The sequence below is a fragment of the Spermophilus citellus genome (assembly GCF_964194105.1).
Source record: "Spermophilus citellus genome assembly, chromosome: 11".
NCBI lineage: Eukaryota > Metazoa > Chordata > Mammalia > Rodentia > Sciuridae > Spermophilus > Spermophilus citellus.
The window spans coordinates 68,771,414-68,791,734 of NC_138192.1; the positions used below are offsets into that span (position 1 = coordinate 68,771,414).

Below are 20,321 nucleotides of genomic sequence, written 5' to 3' on the forward strand. Positions count from 1 at the left end.
TATAGCATAAAGTACTATGAAAAGTCAACCACAGTCCAACTACCCAAAGGTAAACACTATTAAAAAATTTTATCTATTTCCTTTCAGAAATTTCATTTGTTTTTTTTTTCATATTATATTAAACACATTTATATGCTTAAAAGCTAATTTTAGCATAAGCACTTTCCATGTTATTATAAAATGTTCACAAATGATTTTAATGACTACAAAAAAGTCCTATTATGAATATACCATTATTTTTCTGAATAGCTGTTCAACAGAAAAAAATCTTAGATCCTTCTATAATATCATTGAAGTACTACCACTAGTACTCAATAAAGATCCAAACAAAATCACTTTTTCTTATATAAGAGTAAGAATTATGTTTTCTCCTACTTTTAGGATGATATAATTTTAAGTATTTGTTGAAATGAAATTATCATAATTAAATTCAGAGATCAAAACAGGGAACATATAACTTACTTTTTTAGGAAATAAAAGCAAAGTCCAAGTTAAAAATCTCTTACAGAATATGTGTTAGTAATGTTAAGAAAATGGGAAAAAATAGAAGTTTATTTTCAACATACCCAATTTCATGTTATAATTTATAGTTTCTACTGATTTTTGTGTCTTACCTTGTAGAGATGACTTATTGAAGGCAGTAACAGAAGTGGCTACAGGAGGGGGCAAAAGAGGGTAAATCGACTGTAAAGATGCTGATTATTCAAGTAAAAAACATTACTGAGTTGAGAAAGTAGTCTCTGAATTACATAATGCTAAAACACCAGCATGTTTGAAGGTCTCTGTGCAGAGTACGTAATTGTCTGCTTCACTAAAGTTTTATTTATCCTAGTAAGACATATTCATGTTTGATAAATACGTTTGCCTGGGTGTGTAAGATATCAGACAAACCAGCATCACCTAAGATCTCCAAAAATTTTAATACAAAACATTATTTCTATAGATTAAAACTGCAAGATGTTTGGAAAAATTTTGAAATTAAATTGATTCATTTTATAAGCCAGTTTATTGTGGATGTTGACCTTAGAGGGGGAAAAATAGGCAAGACATTTCCAAACTTGTATAATTAAAACCTTATACAAATTCTACAGTAACTCACACTTGATTAAAAAACAATGAGTTCTCAGGTAAATTTTTGTTTTCTGTTTAAATCTAAAACCACAAAGAATTAAGTTGAATTTTGAAAAAATAAATGTGGATAATAGCTACAAAGTTTTTATTCCTATTTTAGTAACTGAAATCAATTTGTTTTTTATTTAAATTGATTTGTTTTATTTCCAAGAGTTTGTTTTTATTTAGTGTTTTCTTCTTATTCCCAACATGAATTTACTTCCCTCTCATCATTATGAACCTGAGAACACCTGTACATAAACACAGCACACACATACATGTATGCACATTTTGTTCAATGAGTAAAACGAAAGGCCTAACTCACCTCTGCTGATATCCATGGCGTATAACTCCCGCAGTCCCAGGTCATTGAGAGATTTTGTCAAGTCGAGGGGCTCCTGGGACTGGTAGTCTTTCATCAGCAGTGTGTGCAGTGGGTCAAACTCACACTTGCTACATATGATAGGAGCCAGTTCCTGAAGGGGTGCATGTGGACTGACTCTCACTATGGCCTTCTGTGTTTTCTTGAAATTGATGACTACTCTCACAGTTTTCTGAAACATGGATTAAAGCTAGAGTTACACCATGATTTATTAAAATAAGCTTTCTATAAGGTCTAAAATAATGAGTTTATTTACAATTATATATTTATAAACAGTTCTTTCTTATTCTCTTTTTCATTAATGTTATTTCCTATATCTAAAGCAAATTGTAAGAAACAAATATTAGTTTGCATATCAAACAATCTAAATTGGCCAGGTTTGTGGTGCTCCCTTATAATCTCAGTTACTCAGGTGGGTGAGGCAAGAGGATCACAAGTTCAAGGCCAGCCTTGACAACTTGGTGAGATCCTGCCTCAAAATAAAAATAAAAAGAACTGGGGATGTAGCTCCATTGCAGAGAGTCCTGCATTCAGTCCCCAGTACTGCAAAAGAAATAAATGATTACATAATTCACATTAAATAATCCACAACCCTTGTATAATAAATTAAGCAGATTTAAACCAAAGAAGAGAAAACCTCATTGCAGTGTTGTTTTTACATTGTTTACTTTAAAATTAACAACATACATAATAATGAGACCACCCATGTTTTATACTATTCTTTAAGGAATATTTATATTTTGAATCATTTGTCAGTTAGTTGCCTCAACTAAAAGAGGAATCTTTTGAAAAACCACTAGAATATTTATGTCTCTCTATTCAAAACATAATAAATTAGAAAAATCATATAAGGAGTTTAGCACAGTGTGTGCCACAGAGGAAATTATGAAAGTATACTTTCTCTTGTGATTAGTTTTTGTTGTTACTATTATTATAGTTTGGTTATTTTTAATATAGTAAAGATTATTAAAGTATTCCTATTTATATATCTATGCTAATAATTCAAAATTATTGAAAATCTTTAACAATCTCCTAACTTTGATGTAACTAAATTAAATCCTATGTAAAAGGAACTTAGCAACTAAATATAATCTAGTTCGTAGATATCAAAGACATTTATTCATAAAGACACCACATATAATTGAGGGGCTCCTTTATATAATGTGCATGCTACAGCATAAATAAAACTACTTCCATAGTAGTTTAAACAGCAGGTTAACAGCTGAATAAACAGCAAGTAAATCCAGTAAACATACACCTAGACAGAAGAATTTTGTCCAATATTTTAATATTCAGTATTACATACAAAAGAAAATGTTTTGTTATAAAAAATCCTGTTGACTTTGTAAAAACTTCATAATATGAAGAAATGTGACAATTAATGTGTTCAAGTCACATGTAAATGAACTATCCACTTAAGACATAAAATTTTATATTTTATGAAGTAAAAGTTGTGAATATTCATAATAAAAGATTATTCATGAAAACCATAAACTTATAACCCCACTGTTTATACAAACAGAATAATTTTATAAAGTATAATTGATTAAGGACTAAGGATCTGCTCAGGGGCTGAGTTTGTCTAGCATGCAAAAGCCTCCTTGAGTTCCATCCCAATCAATCAATCTCTCTCTCTCTCTCTCTCTCACACACACACACACACACACACACACACACACCAAAAATCTAATAACTAATTATTTTAGAATCCTTATAGTTTAAACTTCTTTGTTAAAATTCATATATTAAGGAAAACTGAGTCACTGTGCAGCATAAATAACAATATTATTAAATGATAACTGCCACTTACTAAATAGAGAAACCAAAATATAATAAATTCTTAAATGAATTTTCATTAAAAGATTCTAAAATCTACCATTAAACAAAGAATTTTTTAAAAGCATAGTTTAAAATCCAGCATGTACATAATTGCCAGGCTCTGATACAGCCTATCAATCACTTTATAAACATTCAATATGTAAAGTATTCCTCCAATTCTAGTTGATATAGGATCAATAACCAACTGGAATCTAAACATTGTGGCCCAAGAAAACATAATAACCATTTTCAAGTTGACTAAAAAGCCAATTTCTATTTCCTTTGGAATGAGCTAATAACTGAAAGATTAACTTAATACATTGGCTATGAGACATCAAAATCAAAAATGCAATCCTTACCTCTGGTATTATTGGTGTAGGTTTTTTCTTGTCCAGAATTTTTGGCTTTAAAATTACCTTCTCTACCTCCAACATTCCTATTGGTGTGTTTGGCTTAAATTTAATGTGATTCTTTTCAGCAGACAGCAGATCAATGGTGTAGCTTGATGGATTTAAATGATACTGGGCACAGAGAAATATCAGCAAGTCCATCATTGGTTTGCTGTAAAACAAGAGTAATGCTGATCATAGGATCCACAAAACCACCTCATTAACTGTTAGCTATTGTTTTGAGAATTATTCACACACACAGGCAGGTGCCTTCAATAGATAAAGTAATGCTACAAAATAGTACTTGTAAAATCGGCTTAAAATTCTGTTTTATCAAATAAAATTATAATAGTTAAAATATTGTAGGTAGCATTTAAGAGAACTTAGATCCTAATGTTGCTTTAGCAATTGCCTATATGCTTTCGTCAAAATTTTTTGCATTATAAATTTCAGGAGGAGATGAATACTCATTAAGTCAATTAAGACTAGTCAATTTAGTAGGCACTTCTTTAGAAATTTATTTGGCTTTGCAAAACAGATAGTAAGTATCTACAAGGAAGCATGCAAAATCCTAAAGAGTACATATTTCTTAAATCATTCAAAAATATTTGTTTAACATTTCCTAGGATTTGCATCCCAATACAAATATTATGGTGCACCTGTCCTCATAGATCTAACTCTACTACTACGTGAACTAGACCAACTACAACATGCAGGTCAACTACACCCACAGTCTGTTTTTATAAAAGAAGTTTTACTGGAACATAGCCACACCTGTTTGTTTATATAATGACTCAACCTGCTTTTGTGTTACACTGTGCAGATTAAAGTAGGAGTCTAATATTTTTACTATCTGGCTCTTGACAGAAAAAAGTTTATGGTGTCTGTGTTAGAGAATAAAAAAGAAATCAAGTAAATGCATGAGATCATTTGAAATAGTGATTAAGTATAAAATACTAATGGTAATATAGGATCTATTTCTGTAGGCACTTTCATACCCAACTTGAGATCTAGGGACACTTCTCAATATTTGGCTTCCCTTTCAACAGATGTTACAGACTTGTGTTTTCACTAATACCATCCACAGAACAATGTGGTCTCTGGGCCTTTCTTAATTGTCAGCCCTAAGGAAAAAAACTAAAAAAAATCTTTTGTATCATGTGTTTTCCTCTAATGCCTGGCAATCTTTAACTGTTAGTTCACACTTAATAATAAGGCACTACAACACTGTGTAAAAGTCCTGTTTTTATGGAAGGAGTTATGGGTTCATGTGCTTCACACTTCAGAGTAATCTGGTTGCCATCCATTCCCCACCACTGGAAAACATAAATGTCAGCAAAACTAGAGATAAAAACCTAGCTACTGGTGTTCAGAAATTTGATAGGAAAATGAGGCTAGGAATCTCAGCATTCAGTATGCCATATAAAACTTAGTAAATCTGTTTTCACATAGCATCTCACCCCACTCCCCCAAGAGCAGTTCCCAATTTGTAGTCTCTAAAACTTAGTGTTTTCAAGAAAAGGAGTCTCCTGCAGAGGTGGGGAAGAGTCGGTTGTTTAGCCATGTGGGATCTTGAGGTCACACAACACTTTATATAAATTTTCAAACAGTCCCCTGTGTTCACTCCCTCATCACACCCCCCTTTCTGTGGTTGTCACAAGTTCCTAGGCCATGCCAGTCTCCGTGCCAGAAAGAGGTGCATTTCTTAATGGTGCCTCACTTTCCTCCTCCTCCCCCACATTCAGTACCATCCCACTGGTACACACACAAGAAGAATAAATAAAAGACTAATCTTAACACTCTTAACCCAAAGGATTCTCTGGAATGTTTCAGTCCTCAGAATATATCCGATATATCTTGATTTGATGCTTGTGCAGTAATACTTCGGAGTTTTGTGTCCTTCTCAGAGTTATACTATGGAATTTGTCTCTGACTACCCAGATTGTATTTTGGATAGTGTACTTTAAAATTCATCCAGAGAGAGACAAGTACACTGACCTTATAAAAATTTGTTTTTTTGGTAATACAATACTTTGAGATCAATTGATGCCACATACTGATTCTCAAAAAATGCAAAAAAAAAAAGAATGTAAAAAAATGTGCTTTCACTGATAATAAAGTTAAGATGGATTAGCTAATATCTAAGTAAACAACTATAAATAGTTATACTGAAGGAGAATTTTCATTGTGAATCAAATGTACAGTGGTCTGCTATCTGTAAATGGTGATGTATGCATATTATATTTGTTTTCTCTTTATACAAATGTGTCAAGTAATAAATGAAAAAACACTAAAGCTTGCAACTCAAATACCTTTCACTTTCTATATAGTTGTTTAGAATCTCTGCCAGAAATATAAACTAAGTTAACAGGGCAAAAATACTAATTACAATTTTTTAAATCCCTATTTTATAATGCTATTTTTCATCCTTTGGTAGCACATGCTGACATAAGACTTTATCATAATATTTGAACTCAACACTGCCGAAATAAAAATGCCTCTTTGAAAGACAAATGAAAACCACAGAATCTCTTTTTGAGTGTATTCTCTTATTCTGTAATTCCAGGTTCAATTCTTTTTGATAATTCCAGAAGCCAATTTTGTCCTGAAAATATTCCTATTCTCAAATAAATACAACATACCAGAAAATTCCACCATAGGTACAAATCCATATACGAATTTAATAATACACGATAGTGGTATTTTAGATTTCTGGAGACACTAACTAGTCATCTAAAATTTGTGTTTCTACCTTATTTCTTAAACCAAGTAAGTTCCAGGTTGACTTTATATATAAACATGAGGAATGTGCTCTAGGGGAAAGAGAAAAATAAAAGCAGAAAAGAAATCCACCTTTATGTAGTTTATATTCTACAGCAATGTGTCAAATAGAACTTTCTGCAGTTATGGAAATGTTCTAATATTTGCAATCCAATAAGTGACCATACAGCTGGTGGACTAACAAATTGAATTTCAAATTTCATTTAACTTAAATTCAATTTATAAGACACGTGTAGCGAGTGGCTACCATTTTGGACAGAGTAGTTCTACTACATTGGTTCTCAAAATGTGACCCATGGACCAGTGCATTTCTATGTGCTCAAAACGTGTAATTAATGTAGGTACTCAAGCCCCAGCCTGAATCAGAGCCTGTGGTGAGGCACAGCAGCCTGTGCTTTGACCAGCACCTCAGCCCCTTCTGAGGCAAGCTGCCATTTACAAAACACCAATCCAGACAGAAGAGAATAAAAATGTACAATCTATGGGACATCATATAGTGATTAACACCAAGATGAAAAGTAAAAGGTCAGGGAATGTCCAAACTGAAAAAAAAAAAATGGCTTTAGAATAGAGGCCTGGAGGGAGTGGGATATCTGGAAGAACTGCATTTCCCAACTCTGCCTGGATTACTGAGACCCTGAGGCAGGACTGTGCTGTATGGGATTAAAATAAAAAACAAAAACCAGTGGGCTAAGGTGAAAGCAGTAGGAATAAAATCAGGGTGCTAATTTTATGCTTAAAGGCCTTTCACAGAAAGATCTGAGATCTTATGATGTGAACTAAAAAGCCTGAGAGAGTTCTGAGGAGTGATGTGATCTGCTTTATGTTTAAAAAGATTATATTCTGAATGTTATATTCAGAATAGCCTGGAGAAGCAGTTACATACAACAGTATTGCCAAAATTTAGGTGGGAGATGGTAGTGGCTCAGACAAGTCAGAGTCCACATATATTTTGTAGTGAGCTAGTGGGATTAAAGCCAAAGTAGGAAGAGGACACCGAATTAGAAAGAGGACTGAGCCAGTGCAGAGGTCGGATTGCAGGGACATCAAAAAGTGGCAACGTTGCTGCAAGAGCCCAATAGGATCCCTGAAACACAAATGTGCAGAGCTTGCTATGTGATAATCTTACTAACCTTTCCTTTTGATGACCACACACCATCGCTAAGGTCATCATGACTTCAGGAGGGGTGAAGTCAAGAAGAGAAAGGAGACCAAAAGATAAGAATCTATGTAGGCATAATACAAAATAAGTCAGAGCCAGCGGTGACCCTAAACTTACAATAAGATCACAAAGGGGACTGGACTTTCCACGGCAAGTGGGATAAGGGTCCAGGCCAATCTTATCCAGACCTTCAGGACACAGTGAGCTCAAGATGCTATCTGGGGGCTGGGGATGTGGCTCAAGCGGTAGCGCGCTCGCCTGGCATGCGTGCGGCCCGGGTTCGATCCTCAGCACCACATACAAAGATGTTGTGTCCGCCGAGAACTAAAAAATAAATATTAAAAATTCTCTCTCTCTCTCTCCTCTCTCTCTTAAAAAAAAAAAAAAATGGATCCCAGATAGCATCTTTTGTACCTAGATAGGAATTCCTCTATAACAGGACCACATCTCAGCAAATCCTTACTCCCAGCACCTAATATGAGGCATTCAGTAGGTCCAGGCTGTTGTAGGAGGGGTTTACAGGCATCTGTGATTATTTTCTCATAACGTAAGTCTGTTTGAACCTCAGTGTTCAAGACACAGAGCAAACAATGTACAACTGGCGTCTCTACGGCACCTGACACATGAAAAAACACAGCAGTTGAAAGGAGATTCACAGGAACACATACAAAAACTAGAACACTTTGGTTTCTATTTATTAACAAATTTGAGTAACAGAAGCTATGCCCTCTTCGCACAAAGGTAGGACAGCAACATTGAGTAGGCCAAGACCTTTCTAAACATAGTCTCAAACCAATTTGAAAGCGAGATATTTTTATCTAGAGCTCCAGTATTGGGCACTAAAATGAAACAGTTGACCCTGACCAGAAGATTTTGAGGATGGAAATTTCTCACTGTCCAGCTCTACTATCAAAATACAACATTTTCTAAAGCAGGTCTGGCGTTCAATGGCTGTTGGAGTCAACTATTCACAAATTGCACCCACAGAAAATGAAATCATCTCTTGAATGGAGTTGTTCAGAATTTTCTACCTGTATGCCAAACTACTTCTGCCTAAGACAATATCTTAGATCATGATGATAAGTACCCGACAGCAGCTGGCTAAGAGATCTACCATGGATCACCACAGGGAAGATGCCTGTCCTCCTATTCCCTGAGATAGGAGTGCACCCCAGCATTCCAATTAGAAAGCTGAGGCAAATTATTAAAAGTGGGGTGTATGAACTTGATCATCACTTCCTCAACTATGTCTCAGTCTTTCCCTTGTTCTTATTACCATACTGCTTTGAATTGTAGTTCAATGTATTATTTAACAGGTTTGTGTGGTATTAACTTCTGTTTACCTCTTGCAAAATTATGATATTCTGGAAGGCTATTTATTTTCAGATTTCTTCTTTGAAATGAAGAAATCCCTATGAGATTTCCCACTCCCTTTAGAAATAAATAGCAGTCCTTTGTATTAGAGATTCATATCTATTATCTCATTTGAGCCCACAACCCCCATGAAAACTTCTCACTTTATGAATGGAGCAACTAAGATTTGAGAGGTTACATGACCAGCCTACATACAGAGTTCAGAGCACAGATAGGATTAGAATTTCCTTACTCCCCAATGCAGTATTCCTTCAGCTACATTTTAATCCTATGGTACCTAAAGTATTGCCCATCAGCACAGCATAGACGGTTTGGAATAGGATATCTGCTATAAATTTTACTTTACAGATTAATGACTTCACTGCATTACCCCTAATCCCTCTATGACCCTTTACGCATTCATGACACATGGTGGTGGAAATCTTGCCCTAGTTTTGTTACCTAAGGTTAGGATAAGTCTTCCATTTCTGTGTTTAAAAGATCTAACTCTGAATCAAAAAATACAGATCATGATTCAATAAAGAGCTTTGAGAACAACAAGGTACAGCAAAAAACTACTTCAGTGAATTTAAAAACACGGCAAGTACTTAAACAAGGTCATTTACCAGTAGGATAGCTCCGCAACTTATCCTCACTGGGACACCCGGGAGCAAAAGGGGGCACCATTGGTAATGCCCAGGGGATACCAGGTGCCAATGGGGACTATTCGAGGAACATGGGAATGCATAATGATAAGGACTTATTGCAAAGAGATGGATTCACGCATCTGATAATTATCTTTAAATAACAATTCTTTTTTACTATGATTCTTTAACTCTTTCCCAGTATCTAGCAATATATTTTACACATTTTCATTAAATCCTCAAAACCGAGTTGAGTCCAAATCCCTTATAAATGCAGACTAAAAACCCAATCAGACTTACAAACAATAGTTTGGACATTATTAAACGTTCCTGAGGTTGAGCCATGTCTTCTTATCCCTCCTAGTTCAGGATGAAGTAGTTGTCCCCGACTCTCCATGTGTACAAGAAATGAAGTGGAACCAACAAAAACACACACCTAATCCCAAAGTTGATAATGCTTATTTAAACTATGCTACAAGGAATATTTTAAAGAAAGTAACACAAAGAATTAAAATTTGAAGCTCACAAATAAGACCATAACTAAACTGATAAAAAATTCTTATATCTATTAGTAAACACAGAATATTACTAAAACTTGAAAAAAAATCTTCAAACATCACTCTACCTGGACTCTACCTGGTCATTTATCTTGAATTTGATATTTAGAAATAATTATAAATAGTTACCTTCATAAATACTTTAAGAACTTATCTGCATACACACCCTTATGAAAACAAAAATACTACAAATACATCTCATGGCAATAGGGGCAATTTGAATACAAAGGATGAAATGTTATTGACATGGAAGTTGTGAGTCATTAACTGAACAAAAGCAGGTCACAAAATAGATTGCACAATATAATGCCATATTGGCGTAAAAAAAATCTGCAGTGTATATACAGGTGTATGTACGTACATGTGTATGTGAATTAAAAAATAGAGTTAATAGTTGTAATCTGCCTAGTCAATAATTGCATCATATTTTTAATTTGGGGATTTACTTGTATTTCCCAACTTCCTAAAATGTCCAACTATCACATTTTTATCATAAAAAAATTGAAAGCTAAAATTAAGAAGACTCATTGTTACAAGGCGTTACAAGGCGTACATGCCAGGAAAGGGAAGAGGGTAGCCCTTCTGGGAAGAGCATTCCGAGGACATATGTGATCTGTCTGCCACCTCATTCTCAAGCCAGCAGAGCCCTCAACCAACAGAGGCTTGGGGGCTGTAGGGCATAGCAGGGCAGTAATAGAGACTAATTACAGCATTTTTCAGTCCCACCAATTAAAAATGCCAACAGTGCTCTTACACTTAAATACTTTAATAGTTAAAATTCCAAATTTTCTTTTCAGCAGCAATGACTGCATAAGACTCTAACCCCAGATTTAAGTATTCTTGTAGCTATGAACATGAATATAGATTTATATATATATTTTTAGTAGTGTTTTTAAAAATTAACCTGTTATAGACATGTATTTGCCACATATCTGTTATCACTTGGCACTTTTCAATAAATGATTGAACTTTTTCAATTCTTCTAAGTTCCTTGTATTACTGCTTTGTCCTGTTTTAACAAAAAGGCCCTTCAAATGATGCAGTAGTTATTATCTTGTCATTTTTAAGTCTACTTGTTGCCAATAGGTGGCGATGTACTCCATATAAAATGCTCCTGAGTTCCATAGCTGACCTACCCAGTGCCAGTCAAAACTGCTGGTGGTACTGAACCTGTAAATCAGGGTACCTACCAACCATGTACAATATGTCTCTGGGTCATTTTAAAGGAAGAGCTCAGAGAAGTGAGGTGACTTGTTTGAAATCACACAGAAAGTCATGAAGGAACCTGTAATTTCTAGTTGGAACTTGAAGCTTCAAGTTCTACATTTTCTTGTGTTTTCATATATGATATCCTCAATTTTGCTTAAACCAAAATAAATTTCTATTTATGAAAAAAGAGAAAAATATCCTTCTCTTTTATATACGGTGTTTTTTTTTCCTTTCCCCTATTGTATGCTAGTTTAGCCATGAATGTTCTCCCTATAGGCTAAAAAAGATTAAATGTCAAATTTTATCAAATTTTCCAAACTCAACATTTTGCTTCAAAAATACATCCCATAGGGAAAATGAACTAAGGCTTATTCAGTGAGTAATAATTACATACCAAGCAGAAACATAACCATGAGGATCTAGAATAATATAAACGTACCCACATATTCCCTTATTTTCTGTAGTGTTTATATTAGTTTAGGCTGTAAACTACATTTTTCTAAAAATTAACTTTTTCCAAGTACTAGCAGAAATTTCTGAGGGAGAAAGCCTCTAGGCAATTTGTCTATAACAGCCATATTTTTTAACATTCACTTTTAAATAAATTAAGAACTGCTTTGGTGAAAAAGGTAATTTACCAGTATGTAGACAGACACACACACACACACACACACACACACACACACACACACACACACACACCTTTCTATACTACAGTGAAGTTAAATATAAATAAAATTCTTTAATTCCTCCTTCCTTCAGTCATCCATGAGATCATCAGACAGCAATGTTCAAGCATTTGCAACCCAGCACTGCAGTGGACATCAATGTGAGAGCAGGATCACCAAAACAAGATGGCAGAGAGCATGACTTCTAGCCTCTTGTTGCAAATGTTGTTGAACTAGCAGAAGGCTACCAACCTAATTAGGGATAATATGCTTTTAGTTTCCCTTGAGCGTTATCTATTACTACCTCCAACCTTATTGTGTTCCCAAATCTGAGTAAACTTCTGGTGAAAATCAAGATAAAAGCAAGGGCATTCTTCTGAAGATAATGCTGTGTACTTGCATTTCCTTGAATGGAACGTTCTGGAGGGCCCTCTGTATGAAACACACAAGAAATCGTGGGAAAGTTCTAAAATTCTCCCTTAAGAATTAATTTTTGGAGAAAAAAATTCTGAAAAGTGATCAAAATATATATTTGAAGGATTCTAACTACATATTTCAATGTAATATTAATACTATTTTCACAGCAAGTACATAATCAATATCATCAAAATAAACATATAAGGAACATTTAGATAAATTCGGAAAAGTTGGTCTCAAAAATTTATATTAGAGGGCTGGGGATGTGGCTCAAGCAGTAGCGCGCTTGCCTGGCATGTGCAGGGCGCTGGATTCGATCCTCAGCACCACATAAAATGAAGATGATGTGTATACCGAAAACTAAAAGATAAATATTAAAAAATTCTCTCTCTCTCTTAGAAAAAATTATATTAGAGGCCCTTCAGAGTCTCTGATCTAAAAAGCTCTCATGCATTTAAACTTGTTTAAAATTAGCTTCCCCTAGTCGTCCACCAAATTCTTTTCTCATTCTGTAGATATTTTTCCTATTTCTTTTATAGTAAAAAGTCATAAGAAATTTATCTTTGTCATTATCAGTCTTCACATTAATTAGCTAATATTTTTCAGCAATAGAATATCTGTCTCTGTCTGAACATTTCTTCTTGTTCTTTTAAGCACTTCTTTAAACAACAGATCAGCAGTAGCTGTGACTTTCAAGGCAGCCTTAATCATGCTCTTAAAATCTCCCAAATCGCATCTCTAATCCAGCAAATTACACTCTTGGAATATCCCAAATTGTACTTTATAACATCTAGACTCACATTCCTAAAGATATCTCAGAATCATACTCCTGAGATAATCAGAATCACACATGAACACTTAATATAGAAAATTACTCATGGAATCTTCCTAGGTGATAAAACTATTAGAAACCAAGCTGCTAAGTCAAACCTTATGGTAAATACACTGATATCGACTGAATTCTAACCCCAGAAAAATTTCTCAGTCCTAAACAAAAATTTTAAAATGGAAAAAAAAAATCAGACATTCCAATTCCGGGCACGCCTACTTCATTCTCTACCTGGAGAATATATCTTTCCTTAAAAGATTTTGGAAAAGCAACTACATGTAAGGATTTATTTATTTATTTATTTATTTATTTATTTATTTATTCTAATGAATTTATTAAGTGCCTCATACATTGTAAGAAACTGTTAAGCATTTTGAAGAAAAGGAATGACATCCTCTCACGGCCCATATGGTTTACTCAAAAAGAAAATGCATACACAGGACAGTATATGAAAACCCCAGTATCAAGTCAGAAGATTCTGGAAGCCAGAGCTAACAAGTGATTCTGGAGACATCAGGGAGCCTTTATCTAAAAAGTGGCATTTGAGCTACATAAGCTGACTGGAGAAAATGAGGATGGTAAGTTCTATGGGGGTGGAGCAGATGTTCATAAAGGTATAGAGATGAAAACGGTAAAGCACCATAGAAGAACAAAGAATCATGTGGTGAAGCTTAAGCTACACAAAGGACAGTAGTGAAGCAAAAGCCTACATAATGTCAGAGGAGAAGAAAATCACATGAACCAATCTCCACACTTGGTAGATTGGACTTCCTTATTATGGTATCAAATTGCCGCCCCTTGCAGTCTTTTATCAAAGGTAGTCTCACAAACTGAGAGGTGCTTTGGTCAGATTAATCTGTGGGTTTAGGTAAATGGAATGATCCCAGTATGAAGAAAAGCAACTCCCAATAGAAAATGGAGGAAAAAGCAGGCTGATGATGTAGGTCAGTGGTAGAGCACATGTTTGCCTAGCATGCATGAGGCCCTGGGTTTGATCCCCAGCCATAGGCAAAACACACAAACACACAGGGAAATCAACATGTGCCAAGCACTGATAGTATTACATTTAATCCTATCAATATATGATGTCTTTTTTAATCCTAACAATTCAGGCATAATACATGTGTGCAGATAAGAAAACTGCAGCAATTCAACAATTGGTGGCCCAGAAATACAAAGCTGATTGATGGAAAATTACTCAAGTTTGAGGAGTTAGGACCATGTTGCAAGGGCAAGAAAAGGGTGAGAAGAGTCTAGGGTCCTGGTGAGTACAAATGCAGGACAAATGCCTGTTGCAGAACCTGTCTGTTAGACAAAGAAAATCTGGATATGAAGAAAAAGCAGCAACATTTAAAAAGGACATAAATTTGACTTGAAAGTGAGGCGCAAACAAGAAGCAGACAAGCTACATGTTAAAACATTGAGGAAGGAACCTAACATCTTAGTAATGGGACAGTTTTAAAAAGTGATACAATGCCACCATCCCCTGGTGCAGGGCAAGTCGACCATGGATGGAGGTTCCCAGAGTTAAAGGCAGTGTAAAGAAAGTCTAAGATAACTGTTATGGGCAGCAGGACCCAGGGGAAAACCATGATTGTGATATTGAAGTCACTAAGCTTAAGAATAAAATCTAAAGATCTCAGAAACTGATTGATAGACATTAGAAAAGACAGCAACATATAGAGATAACGGGTACACCCAAGGACAAATACGGAGGCTGTAAGTGGCAGTGAAGAACTAGAAAAAATGTTTTTCTTTCTTTCTTTTTTTTTTTTAACTTACTTTGAATTCATGGAAAAATAAGAGGAATTGTCTTTATTATGCTTAGTAATATCCATTCTTATTACTGCTTTAAAACTAGAGTAACAATAATATTTTAGATGATGGCCATTGTCTCCAATTTCCAAGATGCTTTCCTTACCAAGAAGCCAAAATGCAGGTGCAGGCAAGATCCCACCATGGATATTCACAGGTCTTGCAACCTTGCAAATAGGGTTTCATGTATGAGCTGTAGACCTACTTTCACTACATACAATGGTAAAAATGCAACTTACTCAGATTTAATTAATACTATGTTTAATTTGCTAAAGCTGAACTATTATATTTCATCTATTTTAAATAATTTGTAAAGTTATATATGACTTTAATAAATCTTAAGGTTATTTTGAATGAGTTTTCTGGACAAAACTGGAAATAAGAATGCAATACTCAAAAAAATACTCTTTTGTTTTCCATATATTTGTAGATTCCTAGATATATACACACTCACTTGTACTAAGGTGAATACAGTTTTCATTCTAAAAAGTACTCCTGAATACAATGGGCAGCTAAAGGTAAAAGGTTGGAACAAGATCAAGGATACAGTTCATTTATGTAAGTTTCCACTTCATAATGAAATGGAAAATTACACTTGGCTTTGTTCCATTTTTCCAACATTTATGCAGGTATTCAAAGCTACCAGCCTCATAAATCACCTTCTCACTTCTCGCTGGCTTAAAATTTGACTTTACATTTCTATTTAACTCATATTTTTTAGCTAATTAAATCAAATCAATGAAAATGTTTAAAAATCTTAATTTTACAGATAGATTGGCCTATTTCAATAAATAATTACATTTTAAAATAATGGAAACATCTGCAAAAATCAAAGCAGCAGCTTAAAGTGGGAAGAACAATATAGGGAAGGAGAAGACAGGTTTTCTTTCAGATCACTGGCTTTATCAGCTTAACTTACAAAATCAGTATAAGTGATTTCTCTAGGAAAGAATTATTTTTAAAAACTTATTGAATAACAAGTTAAAATTCCAAATTCTAAAAGTCACTCCACTGAGCTGGAATTCATAGCATTGATATTAAAATATTGGCAGAAAAATTTTATTACCCTGTTAGCATTTACTTTGTTAAAGAAAAATGCTCTAACATTTTTCCTTCATTCAGTTATGAAGGAAATGTTTAAAGACAAAAACATCAAGATACGTGTCACAACACGAGGTACGGTGGCATATGCCCATAATCCCAGCTACTAAAGAGGCTGAAGCAGGAGGATCGAAAGTTCAAGGGCAGTGTCAGCAATATATCAAGACCCTCAGAAACTTAGCAAGATTCAGAAACATATAATAATAATTAATAATAATAAGGGCTCAGGATGTGGCTCAGTGATAGAGGGCCCCTGGTTCAATCCCCAGAATCACAATTAAAAATAAATAAATAAAAAGGAAGTCCTAGTACTTTATTTTCTGCAGCATACCTGCCATGAACAGTAGTAGATTTGATAATATCCCCAGGTAGAACCACGGAGAGTTCAATGTCTTTATCTATCATGTTTTCTTTCTGCTCCATGATGAATGCAGCAGATTCCACTGAATTCTCAACTGAAGAGGCATCCATGTATTTGATCTCTGCTGGAGGAAGCGGTGCCTTGGCTTTTGGTTTCCTCCTAAAATATAAATAAAAATAGAAAATATGATCTTTATTAAAAAGTAACTTTCTAGCATGATTTGATTTTATAAAAAACAAAATGTATACAAAGATTTTTCACATAAAGAAACACACCAAAATGTTAACCATTAGTTTACTAGGGATTGGCAAAGGAAAAGAAATTGCTTTTCCCCAAAAACATATTTTATATTTGCCTCTATTCCATTCAATAAATATGTTCATCACCGCATACCAAGAATGTAATTTATTTCCTTGAAGAAGATTAAGTTATAAAGATCTTTGATGGATTGACAGACATATATAAAATTACCATTAAGTTTGGTGACTGATTTACAATAGGTATGCAGATGGACAACTGAAAGTCATGAGAAGAGATCTCGATTTTCCTAAGAATTCATAAATGTTTTACAGATGGGAAACAAACTGGATTTGGGGGAATGAATTGAAACACACAGTAAGATTAGAAATAATGGACATTTCAAGAAGAGGAAAGCAAGTGGAGCATAAGAAAAACAGTACTGGGCTGGGGTTGTGGCTCAGTGATAGAGTGCTCACCTAGCATGCATGAAGCACTGCGTTTGATCCTCAGCACCACATAAAAATGAAATAAAGATATTGTGTGTCCAGCTACAACTAAAAAATAAATATTAAAAAACTCCAGTACTTCTTTAGAATTCAAGAGTTGGATAAAATGCCACAGAGAAGTCAAAGGAGAATGAGAAATCAGTGAATTCCACTGGAATTCCGCTCAGAATCCCACTGGTACCCCACTACGGTTATTGGTCTTTTATCATTCCACAATTCATGTTGATTGTTATGTTTAAATTTGAACAATCAACCTAGATTTTTTATTTTCCCTATACCTTTGGCTTGGTATAGGGAAAATAAAATTCAATTTTGTTATTGTTTCGAAGCATCTAATCTAAACACTAGAAGGGAGGCATTTAAAATTTTTTCTGTACTCCATAATAAGTAATAGTCTTTTAAAAAGCATATTTATTTATTAGTTGTAGATGAATACACAATATCTTTAGTTCATTTTTATGTGGTGCCGAGGATCAAACCCAGTGCCTAACGCATGGTAGGTGAGCACTATACCACTGAGCCACAACCCCAACCCCTAAGTAATTGTCTTTCATGTCCATGTAGCCATAAGAAAAGCTAACCAGAAAGAATGATGAAAGAAAAATTCCTTTAATAATAGCAACAAAAATAAATTTTAAAAGACTTACCAAGTCTCCCCACCTAGTCAATCAAATTTCTTTCAGTTTCCTGGTATCCAATATCCCCTTTGTCACAAAATACATCCAATCCCTAAAAATTCTGTCATCTCTGTAATATAAACCCAAGATCCTCCACAACCATCTCCCCATTTTGCTCTTCCTGGTCTTCACTTGGAAAGTCCTCCTCATCCTCTTCACCTTTACATAATTATCAGGGATTGAGTCAAATTCCTGGAGCAGTCCGCCCCCTCTACTGCGCATGCAGTGAACTCTGACTCACAGTGCTGACGTTCTGTGTGTGTTGCTATCTCACGTCCTAAAGTACTTGGAGTGTGTGAAAAGAAAACCCATCTCTAATCACTAATGATAAGACTATTACAAAAAAAGGAGAACAAAGCACTGGTTGAAATATCATTTACATCAGACTTCTATTAAGAACACTAATTTTACCTATTATGACCTTAATTAATAAAGCATTTGTCACTCCTTTGGTACTGAAAAGTGGAAAGTACCTGAGAATGAGGTGGAGATCCTGTCATAATGAATTAGCAATCCAGTAGGAAACATGCAAAAGGAGCAAAGCAAAAGACAAAGGTTCTGAAAGGGATGGGTGACTGAAGATCCAGAGCAGAGAAAGTCAGCTCAAACTCTCCCTATAGTGTGGGAGGCAGGAGTCCAGGTGTGCTTTAAGGGAGAGACTCAGCTCTTAAAAGAAGAATTTGGATACGCAGAACCTATAGGATCAACCATAGACTCTCAATGGTGACTCATTCACATCAAAATTAGGAAAGAGTCTACCTCATTTGCTTCCTCCATAGTCTAATCTAATGAAAAGAATACAAGGCTGAGGCCAGGATTTGCCCTGAATCCTAAGAAGCGTTAAGCTTCTAACTAAAGTGGCCATTTATTCACCAGCAAAATCTTTTAAATACGTTTCTCATGTCTCCCAGTATTCCTAATGTTTTAGTTAGATGCTTTGATACAATAACAAAATTAAATTAAATGCCACTATTAGGATTGGGTAGCTAGTCACCTCATGAATGGGTGAGCTGGAAAAAGATGAGAAGGGAAGAAGGGCAATTGAAAACCATAGGAAATCTTATCTAACAGATAAGCACCTGAAAGATGGGGGCCTTGTATGTTAAAACCTCCCACTGGGTGGAGTGCCATGCACCCCTGTAATGCCAGCAATTTGGGAGATGGAGGCAGGAGGATGGAAAGTTTGAAGTCAGCCTCAACAACTTACGCAGTCCCTAAGCAATTTACCAAGACCCCACGACCCCACGCCAAATAAAAACCAGAAAGGACTGAGAATATAGCTTAGTGGTAAAGTACCCCTGGGTTTAATCCCCACTGCCAGAAAAACAAACAACTCGCCTCCTTACATCTCCTAAGATAAACTATTGTTTCAGGATCATGTCACATCCTACCAGGTGGGCTAGACTCTCCAGCATCCCAGGAAACCATCACTGGCAACTAAAATATCAAGACCCTGTTCATAGTAATGAACAGGTTAAGGAGGCAGGAAATTGAGGCAAAACCTGGAAGATTAAATTTCCTTAAGATCCCCAACTCTGGTTGAGCATGGTGGCACACCCCTGAAATCCTAGCAGTTTAGGAGGCTGTGACAGCCTCAGCAAAAGCGAGGTGCTGAGCAATTCAGTGAGACCCTGTCTGTAAATAAAATACAAAATAGGGCCGGGGATGTGGCTCAATGGTCCAATACCCCCGAGTTCAATCCCTGGTAACGAGAGAGAGAGAGAGAGAGAGAGAGAGAGAGAGGGGGGGGGGAGGGGGGGGGGAGGGAGGGAGAAGGAGGGAGGGGGGGAGGGAGGGAGAGGGAGGGAGGAGGGGGAGGGAGAGGGAGGGAGGAGGGGGAGGGAGGGAGGGAGGAGGGGGAGGGGGAGGGGGAGAGGGGGAGAGGGGGAGAGAGGAGAGGAGAGAAAGAATCTCCAACTCTGAGCACCACACCATCCTCTCTTGGTGGTAATTCATGCAATTCTCATGTGGTCAGCCAGAAGTCATGAGATGGACCTGGGCAGCACTCTCTGGAAACTGGAGGGCAGGAGGGGCTCCTTATCCCTCTTTCCCCTTTCTTATTCCTTCTAATAAACTTATGATTATTCTGCACAGCATGTCCGAAATCTTTCTGGCATAATTACAAGAATTGGGTTTGAAGAAGGGGTCTTCAGGGTTGTCTCAGTTTTTCTGCAGGTCCCTGCTCTCTAACATTCTATTTTAAATGTCCTAAAACATTTTAAAAATACCAAAACCTTATTTAACTCAGAATTCCACTGGTACCCCATTACTGTTATTGGTCTTTTATCATTTTGATTTACAC

General features: G+C 35.5%; 1 protein-coding gene across 7 annotated transcripts in view; it reads right to left on the reverse strand.

Annotated features, from left to right (window-relative positions):
* COBLL1 (cordon-bleu WH2 repeat protein like 1) overlaps positions 1–20,321 on the reverse strand; it is a 156,792-nt gene that overhangs the window by 50,134 nt on the left and 86,337 nt on the right. For 5 of the 7 annotated variants that reach the window (XR_014018009.1, XM_081261256.1, XM_081261252.1 and 2 more), the window contains exons 3-6: positions 16,567–16,755; positions 3,670–3,871; positions 1,436–1,664; positions 615–653 (exon numbers count right to left, since the gene is read on the reverse strand). Coding sequence is in view for 6 of the 7 variants with exons in the window: in XM_081261256.1 (XP_081117382.1) it covers positions 615–653; positions 1,436–1,664; positions 3,670–3,871; positions 16,567–16,755 (659 nt within the window). In the remaining variant the exon portion in view is untranslated. The remainder of the gene's footprint in view (positions 1–614; positions 654–1,435; positions 1,665–3,669; positions 3,872–16,566; positions 16,756–20,321) is intronic. The other 2 variants (XM_081261254.1, XM_081261253.1) reach the window with 1 other exon arrangement.